The sequence below is a fragment of the Oreochromis niloticus genome, linkage group LG4 (genome assembly GCF_001858045.2).
Source record: "Oreochromis niloticus isolate F11D_XX linkage group LG4, O_niloticus_UMD_NMBU, whole genome shotgun sequence".
In the NCBI taxonomy this organism is placed as follows: Eukaryota; Metazoa; Chordata; class Actinopteri; order Cichliformes; family Cichlidae; genus Oreochromis; species Oreochromis niloticus.
The window spans coordinates 21,309,131-21,324,029 of NC_031969.2; the positions used below are offsets into that span (position 1 = coordinate 21,309,131).

The 14,899-nt window shown below is 40.2% G+C and overlaps 1 protein-coding gene across 1 annotated transcript; it reads right to left on the reverse strand.

Moving 5' to 3' along the window:
- Nucleotides 1–29: 29 nt before the first annotated feature.
- fscn2a (fascin actin-bundling protein 2a, retinal) lies at nt 30–5,994 on the reverse strand. The gene is made up of 5 exons (XM_003450030.5): nt 4,936–5,994; nt 2,400–2,556; nt 628–749; nt 378–545; nt 30–261 (listed from the first exon to the last, which is right to left on the reverse strand). Exons 1-5 carry the CDS (start codon nt 5,756–5,758, stop codon nt 56–58), a joined length of 1,476 nt encoding a protein of 491 aa, XP_003450078.1. The 5' UTR covers nt 5,759–5,994; the 3' UTR covers nt 30–55.
- Between the last annotated feature and the right edge of the window lie 8,905 nt (nt 5,995–14,899).

The window sequence follows — 14,899 nt, forward strand, 5'->3', positions numbered from 1 at the left end:
AGCAGATCCTGCCCTTGCGTTATAGGCCATCACTGAAGACCCACATTGAAGGGAATCAGTACTCCCAGAGAGAAGATGCATCGACAGATTTGCCATCACACATAAGTGTGCCTCCCTGGTCTCCACGAAGGTACTTGTCATTGGAGCCCTTGATGGCGACACGTCCATGTTCCAGGAACTCAAGGAAAAAGTTCTCTGACTTTTCTCCATCTGAGCACACCAGGCCACTGCTAGAGACATACCAGAACTTTCCGTTCACACCTACAGAAGAATATACATCCATTATTGATTCTTTTAATAATATAATTAATAGCTGTTACATGGCAACAAAATGCAACTGTACTCATTAAAATGTAATATGTTGTGCACACACTGACTTTTTATATTGTAGGCGCCGTCGTTGAAAATCAGTGTGAAGATGTCATAGACGGATCGATTCGCATCTAGAGTGTTGGAGTTCTTGTGGTGACACACAAAGCCATTTTCTCCACGAAGGATCAGCATAGGGCGGTTGATGAGTTTCATCAGGAACAACTCATCATCAGCTGAAACGAAGGATAAATACGTGGTGGGAATTTCAAACAGACACACTGCTGACTCTCCGGCGGCTTGCTTAAAGGCACCTACCCACTGTATCGCTGACTGCTGAAAGCTGCCCGTTCTTCTTTGTACACACGTACTTTCCATTGCTTGCTTTGAGTGCTACCCTTTGTCCCCTCCATTCAATATCAAACATTGTGTTGACCTCACTGGGTAAAAGACATAGACAGGCAGAAGGAGAATCAGATGTGAGATATAGACTTGCCAGGATTTCGACATTGATTACCTATGAAATGCATTTTGAAAACCACAAGAAGTTCTGAAATGACACACTGGAGTGTTTCTGGTGTTTCTACAACTGGAGGCAAATCTTTGGGGAAGTTAAGTTTCACCGTTAACTGTGATTTTCTTGTGCTTAGATTTAAGGACAAAAACCACTTGCTCAGAATTTATAAAAGGCAACAGTTTGGATTGATGATACCGATAATAACAACTGCACTAACAACCAAACCAGTGGGAGGATAACCTATGTCTCCAACGTTACAATTGTGAACAACCCTAATCTAATTAAAATAACAACTCGTCAGGAATTGTACAAATTTTAGAGTTAAATACAATTCTTAAACACACAAAGTGCACACTTGAGAACTCTTGAATTTAGTAACTTGGAGACAACACTTTAGCTGTGACTTGCACAGCAACTGTGTTTCTATATCCTTTTTTCCTCCACTCAACCCCAGCCGGTTACAACAGATGGCTGCCCCTCCCTGAGCCTGCTGGAACCACTTTCTTGTTAAAAGGGAGTTTTTCCTTCCCACATTCCTTCGTCTTGAGGAAGTTATTGTACTGATTTGTCTCTATATAAATAAAATTGAATTGAATTGAATCAATAGCACTTTTTGGATGATACCTACATATCAACGCTTCAATTTCAGTAATTCAGGGTTTTTTTGATCGAATACCCATCTTCAGGCTTTGTCACTATTTCTCACTTGAGTTTAGTTATTTTGTTGTTGTTATCACCAAACACTTTTCTAATCTTCAGATCATGAACTTGTTATCCTGACATTCTCTTGTAAAATTCCTTGATACAGTTTTGAATTTATTGTTCACACATTGATTGCATGACACTGAAGCAGGAAAACAGCCCCAGGCTATGATGTTTTGCTGTTTGGGTGTAGTGTTGTTTTTTGTCTTCCCAATTATTGGGGATTTGTGACAAAAAATTAAACTTTTGTCTCCCCCCACAGAACATTGTCCCAAGTGTTATAGTATGTCTTTTTGGGCTGAATAATCAGTTTCTTTTTCACTCTGTCTAGAATGTTCTTTGTGTGATTTTTAGCAGAGTAGTAACAGAGTAGTGCAAGTCCTGAATTTTCTCTATTTGTGGACAGTTTGTCTTATTCTGGACTGGAAAACATTTTCAGTCCAGAATATGTTTGTAGCATTGTATGTTGTAACATTTTCTAGTTTTCTGTATCTCTGTAATGCTTCTTTTAAGGTGCTGTAAAACAGATTTTGCCATACTTCACACCATACTACCCAAAAAGAACAGATTGTCATTAATCAGACTTCGTATGTTCTAAAATTATTGAGAGGGGTATATATCAAGTCACATGTTCCATCTTATGTATAGACTAGTGTGTTAAACTTGAAGCGATAGCACCTCACAGTGGCCTCTTGCGGTACAGAATGATTTAATTAGATGAAACCGTGTAGTTAGCATGCTAACTTCAGTAGATATGTCTGCAGCACACAGTGCAAAGACGAGTCTAGCATAACATGGAAACTGTTCATTATTTCTTCACGTTAGTATACAGGTTACACATAGCTCCTGGACAGCTTTAATAGCTACTTACACCTCTGTGGCAGTGGATTGGATCTCTCCATGAGTCACTAATGTCCAGTAGGATCCGCCATTGGTTCTGAACATAGACTTTTTGCTTTCCTTATCTATCTCCATCTGAAAGGTCTCCATGTCTGTCTCCACGTCCTGATTGGCTGAAATACTCACTCCTAGTAATAAAGGGAGGAAGAGATAACATTGATAAGATAACATTATTATCATTTTTTTTATTGGTTTATATGGTTTACTGGTCGGAATGCCCTTTGCTTTTTATTGAATGATAGATACTCAAGCTATAGCATTGCCAAACAGATTGTCTGTGCATAATGGTAATCTACCATCGTTTTAGTTGCTCCGAAGGCTTGCACTGGAGTCATGCACTGAATCCAGTGCATGCTACCATGTGCTTCAAGACTCCAGCTAGCTCTAGTCTGTTATTTATCAGCTCTGCTAACCAAGGTATGTGTAATAACAGGACAAGTGGAATAATATGTGCTAAAATGAATATTACATTTGCATTTACCCTATTCTAAATGTTACACTCACAAAAAGTCTCAAGTATGAATCATTTGTGCCTGGTAGTCTTTTTGATGGCAAAATCAAGAAATTGTCTTTAGGTTGGTTTTGAGTAATAGGTACACTGCAGAATTTTTAAGATTTGCATTTGTTGAATTTCTAAGGTAAGTTGCATGCTTTTGCCTTTCTTCCCTACCAGTGAACCATATAATCCATCTATCAGTCTTTCAGACCCTAAAGTCTCAATACGGTTTGACTAAGAAATCAGTTTCCCGGCACTGCAGCTGTTCAGCCAATAACCAGCATTTGCTTTCTTAAACAAATTTCATGACCTCATCTCACGTGACATGTTTTTCTCCTGTTCTCTAACCACAGTCGCCTCACTTGCAGTGAGTCTATTGTTTCAGCCCTTAATCCGCATGTCACATAAACTCTGGTGGTAACACAGACACATATAACTGAACTGTGTCTGCTGTAGTTCAAATTAGATGCCACAGAAATATCCTTTAACCTTTCTCTTAATCCCGTTACAACCCTAATCCCCCTCAGTCACCCCTCCACCCTTCCTGTTCATTCGCTTGCTGTAATTCCCTGAGTGGCGAAATGCAAATCTGCACGGCAGGGTCCAGTAAGCAGCTTTCAGAGCCTTGTTCCTTAAAGAAACGTGGAGCTGCCACAAGGCAAAACAGTACTGGCGAAAATAAGTCTTAACCTTCTGTTATGTAGATGAACTGTCAGGTTGCTGAAATATTTCCCTCATAGTAATCTTTTTTAATGCAGAATATTATTCTTGCATAAGCATAATAATGTCTGCAGCCCAACATTAGTCTGAGAATCCCCTTCCCACTTTTGCACTATAGAGGTAATTTAACAATAACAGAGTTGTCCTACAGTAATACTTGTTTGAATTATTGTTTTAATTGACTCCTAAAGCTTGAGAAAAACTTGAAGAAGAAAAAAAACGATCTTCTCCTTGTCCTCCCTCATCTGCACAATATTACTGGGCAGAGCAGATCACATCAACCAGCCTGAAAAAAGATCATGTGCCTGAGCTGTCTGCTAAGGCCTGGCTATAGCTGCTAACACCTCACTGTCACGGTACTTAACTATAGATCCACATAATTTGGAGAACTTCACTCAGTGGTTAAAGGTAAAGAGCCTGTAGCTGTAAGGCTTAAAGTCCATTGATGGTAATTGACACCACTGGGGCAAAGATCTCTCCTGGAGTCATTTGCACACTACTTAATCTTCAATGGACACAGTGGAAATGACAAAGCCCATTACTGCAACTGCCTTCACAGTTGCCATCAACCATTCCAACATCCAGGCAAAAGTGGCAGAGCTTTATTTTCCTAACTGGTAAAAGATAACTCATTGCTTTTTTTCTGGTTACTACAATATAGCTATAAAGATGTATTTTCATAAACCTAGACCAAGTGAAGTTCGTTATCATAGACAGAGGCAATGTTCTACTCAGAAGACATGCCATGACCTCAATTGTGCTGGTTTGAACTGTTTTGCTTTGGCTGAACTCTCAAATAACCCCAGTAGCTACACCTAGAAAACAATCGACGTAGCCATCATAGCTCAGTTCTTGAATTACTTTGCAAAGTCCCTGTTGATTTAAAGAGAAGCATAATGCTGCAAAGAGACTACTTATCAGAAATCAAATGTACTTGGAAAAATTATTATTGCATATAATCAGAAATAGAAGTTGTTCTTTCCTTTGGCGTGTACTTATTCTAGCTGTTTATCTCACATGTTTATGCTCTTTTTGGTGTCTGCTTGTTACAATTAATGCATGAATGTTTACCTAAAGATTATATGTGTTTGCAAATGCTTAAATCTAATTGTTTACCCTCTCAGACTGTCGCTCATTAAAGTTATCCCCTCTTTAATGATCTTGAACCTGATACTCAGTTAAGAATATTATACTGCAAGTATAGACTTCTGTTCGTCATTTAGAAAAGCAGAGCTGTAACGACACTGCGAACATACTTTTTTGTATTAACACTGCATTGGATCCAAATTACCTTGCTTGACTGAGACAAATCTTTTATTTGCAGCTTGAAAAACTACTTGTGGATGACTCTCTTCCAGATCGAACAGCTCGTCTTTTCCAGGCTTGGAGCATCGGCCTGACCGCAACGTTCCTGTGGGTCCCACCGGGGCCAGGTATTTCCCGTCACAGTCCTTAAAGGCCAGCTTGCCAGATTTTAGCTCTAGAGTGAAGCTAGTTGCATTGGTATTCTCCTTCACAAGTTTGCCGTCGTTGCTGAGGAAACGGCTGTCACAGGTCTTCAGGCTGTACTTGCCATCGAGGTATACCAAGGTGACGAGGGAGTCCACTCCCCAGGGAATGTTGCTGTCCACAGATATCTCTCCATCTGAAGCAGAGAGATGAGCATAGCGCTTACGTGCCACACTGAGAAGGCTGGCCTGTGGATGTAAAGCCAAATGGACGGCCCACAGCTCTTGTTCCCCAATGATTTGGGCAAAGCAGGACAAATAGTCTGCCGAGCCTCCAAAGTAACGCTGGAAAGGTTCTGATTGCAGAGCCCAGCGTCCGTCAGCTTGGGGTACGATAAGAAATCGGCATTCAGGATCACGCTTCTCTGCCCCACATATGATCTTACCATCTTTATCAGAGGCCAGATAGCGTCCCAGGTGGCTGCGGAGGAAGACTACTTGCCCATCTTGCTCATCCTGCTCTAAGGTCCAGATCTGTTTCTTCTTCATGCTAGTAGCCGAGGCGTTTACCTTGAATCCAAAAGCCTCAGCCGTCAGGTAGCGGTTCTCATAGTTGATGAGGCCAAACTGCAGCTTCAAAGCTTTGTTAATTCCGTTTGTAGACATGCTTGGACAGGCCACACGTTACAGATTGCGTGTAGAGAAGGTTAGGACAGACAGAGTAATGGGAAATGAAGAAACTCAGGCATGAGACTGAGCAGTAACAAGTAAAATACTTGATTTCTCTTCTCTTCTGTCTCTCAAGCTGTGAAGTAGCTCCACTTATCTCCCTTGATGGAAGTCCTTGCTTCTCTTGTCACTTTCTCTGTTTCCCCAGAGGGCTTGCTCAGGCACTTGCTCTTGGTTCCCTAATGAGTTAGGATTAAAATCAGCAGGACACAGCACCTCAATCCAACAAGCTGCTGACGTCACAAACCAGTGCACCAACCACAAGCCACCCCTCCTCCCTATTCTCCTCCAGCATGTTGTCTGCGCAGCTTCATTCCCCCTCTCTTCTGTATCTCCTGTTCTGCCATCTCCTCCTTCTTTTCCTTCTTGTCTTGCTTCCCTGTAACTCACATTGACACACTCATTTGTCAGCCTGACTCCTATTGGTTCTTACCTCTCCTTGTTTAGGTCCATATACTAGTAGCCACGCTATCCAGTGCAAGGATTATCCTAGCGTTGATCTGCTGGCGAACCTCAGTCTAATTGCAAAATGTCCAGAGAGTAAAGGTGCTTTTGGATGTTCCCCACTGCTTTTCCTTCTCCTTTGAGTCCCCTTACAAATAGATTTTTTCAATGATTAAGCAGGTTTTAAAAGTGCAACTTTTGTATTCACCTTTTTAAAAACACTACTTATCTATGAGGAGCATTCTCCTCATGAAGCGTCTCTTTTCCATTGCAATGGACCAGCATTTATGTGTATGGCTGACTAATTTAGAAACACAATCCCAATTCCTAGAGAACTATAATGAAAGTAAAGTTGTGAATGTTATCTTTATGACAACAATTTGCTACACACAGGTCCCTAGAGACTTTCTTGGAACCTTTGTTTCCTTTACAAATTCAAATATCTGAGTCAAAGTCTGTAAGCTCACCCAAGAGGGATTTGAATAGCACACATTTGAATGCACATTTGCCTTTTTCTTCACTCTGATATTGGCTGCGTTTTAACCTTCTTCTTTCTGATCCTGCCGAACCCTTCCCTGTTATTCCGCCAGACAATTAATAATAGAGGACGCAGCTCAATACACTAGCACGCACTGTGACCTTTGTAACAGTGCGTGCTAATATCTACTTTAGTAAGAGCATTACCACCCTCTTTCACCGGTTCTTAAGGATGTTGTGGGTAATACCAAAAAGAGCTGTAATATTGCAAATCCACAAAACTATGTGATTAGGATTGTTTAGCAAAGCAAAATTCTTAGGGTATTATTTCGACTTAATAACCTTTAATGGCAATTGCTCTCATCTATTATTAAGAGTGATTAGCATGGTGATCCCAGACCACCTTAGGGAGTTACCAGTATAATGTTAATCTAGGACAAAGGTTGGCAATAACCCAAACCTAGACAGAAACTACACCTAGAGAGCAAACAAATATGCTACTGTGATTCCAGTAATAATTTTTTATTGCTGGAGCTAAATTCTCGGCAATTAAATTAGTGTCACACAGGGTTACAGTAATTGAATCACTAAGAAGATGAGTGGTAGGAATGATCCTGAGTGCAACTCTATGAAAACATTCTCAGAAACAGAGTGTAAAAAAATCTACATATTATCCATATGTAAATCATACTGTCTTCTCCCCCTCTCTGCCTTTTTACTCTCCCTTCCAGTGTAGGCATTTTGGAAAAAATATATAAATTATGTAGAATTTATGAAAGGTTCTCTTTAAAACATGTAGGTTTACAGTCATGTGAAAATGATTGATTTACAGGGCTCTATGCAGTCCTGTCAAAACTAACCTTATTTCTTTTATAAGAATTAAAAGGGAAATAGCAGTCATGTGTTGAGAATCAAACGTCTTGGTTAACTGATCATCAACAAGTGTAACCATCTATATAAAAGCAAAGGTTTTGGTAGTTCGCTCCTTTGGACCGTTCAGTGTGTGTTAACACAGTGACACAATCTTCCCAGGAGTGGATGTCTCAGCAGATACATCCCAAGGTCAGACCGTGTAACGCTTAAAGAAGAAGAATAAAAATCTCAGTTAGCGTGTTAAATGTTTAAGTTCATGACAGTACAATTAAAGAAAGACTGAACAAGTTTATTTGGCTTATTTATTAGAGCTGTCAGGAGAAATCCCTCTATAAAGAACATGGCAGCATGGCTTAGGTTTGCAAAATTGCACCTGAGCAAACCACAAAGCCTCTGAACAAAGTGCCATGGACAGATGTGACCAAAGTGAGGATATTTAGTTATAATGCACAGCACAAACAGCTCATACCAACTGTCAAGCGGTGATGATTTGGGTTTGTTTTACAGCCACATGAACGAGGCACCTTGCAGTCATCTGTACACCAAAATATTGCAGACTCTAATGTGAGACCACTTGTCCAACAGTTAAAGCTTGGCCAAAACGGGGTCATGCCACAAGACGATGACCCAAACACAGCAGGAAATTGATAACAGAATGACTGAAAAACAAAACAATCAAGGTCTTGCATTGGCCTCAAAGTCCAGGCCTCAACCTGCCTTAAATGCTGCACTGGGACCTTAAAAGACCTGTGAAAAAAACCAGTGTCCACAAATTTTAATAAACTGAAGCAGTATTGTAACAAAGAGTGGGACAGAATTTCTCCACAACGACGTGAGAGACTGGCAGAGTCATACAGAGGCTGCATTTGAGTATTTGGGGTGTACACTTGCACATTGCCAATGGTATGCTAAGACCAGACGGTCTACAGCTAACCATGTTAGAGTCATGTCAAATGCATGGATTCTGAGCCACTCCATGCTCACTGCATGCTCACATGGTCATTGTCAAAAGGTATGTACACCCAAAAACAAAGCCTTTCTTATTGTCTGTCTTTGATTGTGATCAGGATCACAATTTCCAAATAAACTAGTGATTGAGACTTCAAACTTATCAGGAACTTGCTTTTCCGTAGACAACTGGACTTATTTTTACCTCCTGGTGGCTGTTAGAAGGAAGGCTATGCTTTCACTTTTGAGACCTGATGATACGCCTATCTGTTGAAAGGACATTATTCCCTGTGGATTAACAAAGGAGTAGATATTACTGGTTGCTGATAATTAAGTATTTTAATTATCTGATGAGTTTTCTGGAAAAGTCCTATCTCTAAACACACACACACACACACACACACACACACACACCCAGAAGACTTCAGACTTGACAAAATATTGACTGCTCTGCTCTCAGTTGCCTTGAACTGTGCAGTCACACATTCACACTCAGTCTATCCCCATATTCACACACATGTATTCACTGTACATAATTTTTCATGTGTTTTCACCCTCTGGTCACTGGGTGGCAGCATAACCTCACCCAGCACATAGTTGTTTACTTTTTAATAATAGATTACATATTAATAGCATCAGAGGAGATGCAATTGCAGACTTTATTTTAAAGGAGAGACACAGACAAAGCACAAATTTCTCATGTCAAAATCCGTTTATTGGTCGTGGAGTAAAGATGCTAGAAAGTGAAAACAGCTGTTTAATGTATTCAGTGACTCTGCAGTAGCTTTACATTTAGGAAAATCCCCACAGTCACATCGCTTGAGTAAATGTCTTTTAAATTAATGGGTTTTTTTTGTTTGTTAGTTTGTTTTTAATTTACATTGTACTTGTCATTGTTTTTTTTTTCTTTTCGTTAAGTTAACAGACACCACAATGTAGCCTCTTGTGTGTCTTTCATTGATGTTTAATATTTTTGCTGTAATGTGCTTCTTGAAAACAGTTACATAACAATTTATTGTACTTTGTTGTAGTTCTACATCTTTAGAGTATTGTGTTTTTGTTTTATGAAACAAATGATTATGAAATTGAAATTGTAAGCTCAAATTTGTCAGACTTCATAAAAGGCCGGCGAGAGTCAAGAGCTGAAAATGATCAAAAACCTACAAACTCTCTGTGCAGCACACCGGTTTGTTGATATTGATTTTATTTATTAATATCAACCTGCATTGTCCCATCATTTGTATGATGATATGATATTAAATGTAAATGAATGCAGTAACAAAACAAACTCAGTCTGGCTATTAGGAAAAAATATTTTAACACTAAACCTTTGATTTTGGATAATCTGAAAAATTCTGTAAATTTTGCAATTTTTACGCTGCAAGTATGGTTGAAAAATATGCTTAAAAATTGGTTTATTATCTTCACACACTGGCTAGAGAAGTTCAATCGATCGATACCCAGTAGATGGCAGTGTTGGCTAGATTTTTCCCACGCCTTCCAAATTTGGATTCTAGTGCTCACTTGGTTATACTGTGAAATAGAAATGAGTCGCTTGGCTGGTTGAACACAAAGCAAAAGCTGAATTAATTCATGGCAAAGTGCCTCAAATTGATTTTAGGTATAAGAAGTGATGAACTGAGGTTTTTAAGCTGTCCGCTCCTGTTTCCGCTTGCACACAAGAATCCAGAAAAGCAGCGTGTTATGAAGCAATGCTGTCAGTGATGTGCCGTGAGTCTCTGATGATAGGAATAATGTTTAACTAATGAGGACAGTCTGTCTCCTGCCCTTCAGATGCCCCTACCCCCTGGCAAGTCGTGGTTGCCTGGTATTCAAGGAAACTTATGAGCCATAACTGTACATCATTTAAATTGTGGTGGTGTGGTGGACATCCCAAATAAGAGACAAAAATGTCTCTTTCAGTTGTCTTTGACTTCTTTCCCTTTACCGTAACATGTGTTCGAATTTGCAATTAAACACTAGTGAGAAAGAAATATTAATCAAACAAGGGGGTAAATGAAAGCAGCTGGCTAGTGCAAACATCCACAAATATACATATATGCAGCTCACACACATCAAATGAGGAGCTGAGGTCTGGCCCTGGGGCATGAACATGGATTAATGTGGCCGGCATGATTATTTAATTTATAACTGTCCTGGACCTTTTCAAATAAGACCATTTTTCAGGTTGCCATCCATTAGCACCTTAAGACTGCATCTATTAGCCTGCCAAGCACTCAGAGCTCCATTTAAAGGGCCAGAACCCTGCCTGTTTAGCTTGCACTGCAAAGCGCTTTGAGTCAAGCAAATTTAGACATGTCATATCCCAAAGCACTAAAGTGCAAAATGTTTCAAATTATCCGAAAAACTACACTTTGGATGTTAAGACAGGATATAACTTTAAAGGGAAATGTCACGAGGAAGGTTCTTTCACCAATTCATCTGAATCAGTTGGTGATCGTCAAATCTATCGCTGGTAATTTCCTTTATAGTGTGGTCGTTGAAGTGGCTGAGAGTTCATAAAATCATAACTGTATAACTTGTAGCCCCACTTTTTATGTCCTATTTACAAGCAGTCAAAAATGTCCTTTCTTTGTTCTCTCGCGCTCCCTTTGGACCCTCCTCCGGCCTTCTGTAAAACCAGCAGAGGAAAATGGTCCACGAGACATGCAGTAAAAGTAAAATGTAAAATGGCTGCCTTGGCTGGGATTCTCCTTTCTCAGCAGCTTGGTACTCACTGACCCCATTAATCCATTCATTCATCTACAGGAAGATCCTTCCAAAGGCCGTTACGGCTCACCCTGCTGCGTTTGCCCAGCCCAAACCAGCCCTGTCATGGTCTTCTCACTCACACTCCTGCCTGCTGGTCCTAGATCAATGTAATTGGGACTGCCTTTTAAATTTAATACGAACACTCATATAAATGAGACTTGAATTTAAAGCCTTTTACTACTTAGCTGTAATTCCGCACTTGTTTTGAAAGCTGTCATTTTCTTTTAGGGTGACACCTCCCCATCCCCCAAACACATGCACCCAATCTCCTACCCCCTTACAGCAAATCTCAAAGTAGACGCCTAAAGACAGAGAAGCGGCCTATAGCTTTAAGAATAGGTGGTAAAATGAAACCTTGAGCTTACTTTACTGTCAGCGTGTACCATCATTGGCAAAGATGGCTCATCTTTCAGCCAGAGCAGCCTGTAAATAGGTAAACAATAAATGAAGTTTCTGATTAATTAAACTGTTGGACTTTGTTCAGCTGTGCGCAGACTTGGCTCTCGCTGCGACGCAGGCTGGGTGCGCTTTAAGGGACAGGAGTGGGCTCGTGTTAATGTTATCCTTGGCTCACTGGCTTTGACATCAGGTCGAATATGAGGCCACAGCTGCTGCCATTCTGACAATTCAATGTGTCTTTCATAGAAAGTGAGCGATCGTGTGAATTAGAAAGGCAGGTATGCGTGTCTGTCTGTAAAAACATGCTTGTGTGTGTGAATCAGTCTAGGTGGATGTGAGCTTGCATGCGTAGTGAATCCTGTTCATTTTGCTTGTGTGCATTTTTTGTTTATGCCTGCATATGCATGCTCATGCATACGCTGTAATTTATGTGCAAACACATATGTTTCAGCGTCCCCACATGCTGGTCGGTTCACTCGCAGGTTTATAAACAAGCGCTGCCTTTCACAAGACCCAGACATACATTGTACTTGTCATTTTCCCTCATTTAATTTTTTTTTTTTTACTGCATTCTCGCATGCATAGACTGTAAAAGAGAGGGTTTTATACACGAGTGAATGCCATGACTTGGCGATACCGTGCGCTATACCCCTCCTGTGCTGATTTGAAAGCTTTAGTTAGTCCTACATTAAGCAGGTCAGAGGAGCCCGTTTGTTTAGATTCCCAGCAAATCTGTTGGTGGGAAGGAAAGCTATGTCTAAAACATATCAGATCAAACCTTATGTATCCTCACTGGTGTGCAAAGGAATCCATATTGTGCATACAAATTACAGGTGTAGATTTAAAAAAGCAAAATGCTGCAATGGCTAGTCATGGTGACATGTGACTTGAGTACTGGCCCTAGTAGCCAGTCAAACTGGCTAAAATATAGCAGTTTAGGTCAGCAGTGGGAATAGATGTGACAACGTGGGAGGAGAGAGGGTGATAAAGAAAGGAGAGAGAGCCTTTATTATGTAGCGTGAACTCAGCCAAGCTGTATATCCAACGTCTGTCTCCGTAAGCCCTGAGCACTTGCTATGTGTTCATCTACACACAGCGATGCCATTTGTCCCTAGCAGACACACACGCAAACACACACGTTCCCCCTCAAACAGACTTCCGTAGCTTGTCTGACAAATTGAGCACATTTGTTCACTGGAGAAATTTTCATTGAGCAACTGGGTCTTCTCTGTGTCTCCTGTTGTTTCTCATTCAGAGGTTTCCTCCCCTCTTTCTCAGTCTGCGGGTAGATTGTTTACAGCAGGAAGTGCCTGGCATCCTCTCACTTGGCATTGGGAGACAGCGACTTGGCTGCTGCTGGTAACCCAACATCATTCACAGCCCCAAAGCCTGCTTCAGTGTAATTCATGTGCTTTTGGGAGACATCCTTACCGGAATAGAGAGCATTTTTGTTGATTATTCCGTCTGTTTTTGATTACATCCTGGCCTTCCTCTGACAGCTACTGGACAATTTAGCTATCATTCCTAGAAGGGTTAATGGCTGAAGGCTTATGTTGTGGTTCAAAACAGTAGGTTGGCACAGATTTTCACTTGTTACAGCGATGCGGTTTGTGTGTGAACATGTTAGTTTGTGTGGCAGTACACATGTGTATCTAGCTAAGCTAGCAACATGGCTTAAGAATGGGAATGTCAGCTAGTCAGTCCACTGATTTCCACCAAATTTTCCAATGTTTTGTAAAGACATTAAGTCTGTTGATCCCTGGACTTAAGGTGCATTTGGCTTTAACTTTAAATTTGCTTTTTGACAATTTCACAAACAAAGAGTTCTAGCAGTGAATCTGCTGAAATCCAGCTTGGAGGGAACCAAGAAAACATTCTACTTCGTGATATGAGGTCTCTACTACAAAGAAGGCTTTGGACTTATCTAGGTTAACCCTGGGTTTTCTGTACTATGAAGGTGCTTCACTTCTTACCCAAGTGTATCAACCTGATGACTTCTGCTGGAATCCTAACTTGCTTCAGATTAGAGATCAACAGGGATGAAATGACCGCCTGCTGACCAATCAATTCTCCAGAAAATAGTGTAACCATTGCTGGAAGAGCCTTCAGGCATCTTTGCGCAGATTGTTGGAGGGTCTAAAGGATAAAAAGAATAAAAACTATAACATTCTGAGTCAGACTTAAGTATTAATGTAACAGTGTTGCTATTCGCCCAGATGTGTTAATGGAATACTCCATTCTAATTCATCTGATTTTCATGTGTCTTAATGATAGAACTGTGATATTAATGAGTCTGTTAACTTACACTGTTGGCTTTTTTGCTGGCTTTCCTTCCCACTGTTAAATAAGCAATACCTACTACATTAACTGTATAAATATAGTAGCTCTTTTCCAGTCTTACTGACACAAAATCTTTAAAGCACACACATATTCATGCTGGCTTTCAACAGCAGAACTACTGTACAGAGCTTTTCCTCTCTCAGGGCTGATTTATTTAAATGGACAAAAACGTAGTTTTTCCTTCTCTAATATGTGTGTAACCTTTTTATAATTTTCTGATATTTCGTTTTTTATCTTCCTTTGTAAAATCAAACCCTCTGCTGCCAGTAGACTTATCTAAGTGTGCGATTGGTCATTGCTGCAAATGCTGTGCAGAGGAAACCCCGAGTTAACTTGCAGAGTTGATAGCTCCATGTGATTGCTTAACCTGATTGTGGATGTTAGGATGAGTGAATCCAGGTAATGAAAAGATACCCAGGGTATGCTGAACTTGCTTTGTAGTACAAGGCCATGGTCTTTCCCTCTCGGCTACAAAACATGATGTAAAGTAGTTTGGCTCAGATTTTGAGAGCAGTGTGGCACAAAAGCAAAATTTCCCTTCATGTTTCTTCTTTTTTTAATTTTGTGAAAAAAAACAAAAACCCGCTGCATAATTGATGTGCAGAAATTCTACTTCAGTGTATTGCACAATCAATTAACCTGGCAGTACAGATCACGTGTTTCACGTGGTCTCCGAAGAGTCGCAGTGATGCTCAGTACTATATGTTAGCAGTTTTTATATTAACAAATATTTGCTCAAATATCAGTAAATTATTTGCCAATAGATATAATACAATAAAAAAAAAACTAAAAAATTTTTTTTTTATTTAAATTGACAAACTTCTT

Bases quoted from the DNA above. Each gene is read 5' to 3' on its own strand.
- fscn2a (XM_003450030.5), bottom strand. From the start codon at position 5,758: ATGTCTACAAACGGAATTAACAAAGCTTTGAAGCTGCAGTTTGGCCTC. The intron at 2,557-4,935 runs GTAATTTGGATC...CTTTATTACTAG, and splicing joins ATTTGTCTCAGTCAAGCAAG to GAGTGAGTATTTCAGCCAAT. The intron at 546-627 runs GTAGGTGCCTTT...CCTTCGTTTCAG, and splicing joins AGCAGTCAGCGATACAGTGG to CTGATGATGAGTTGTTCCTG.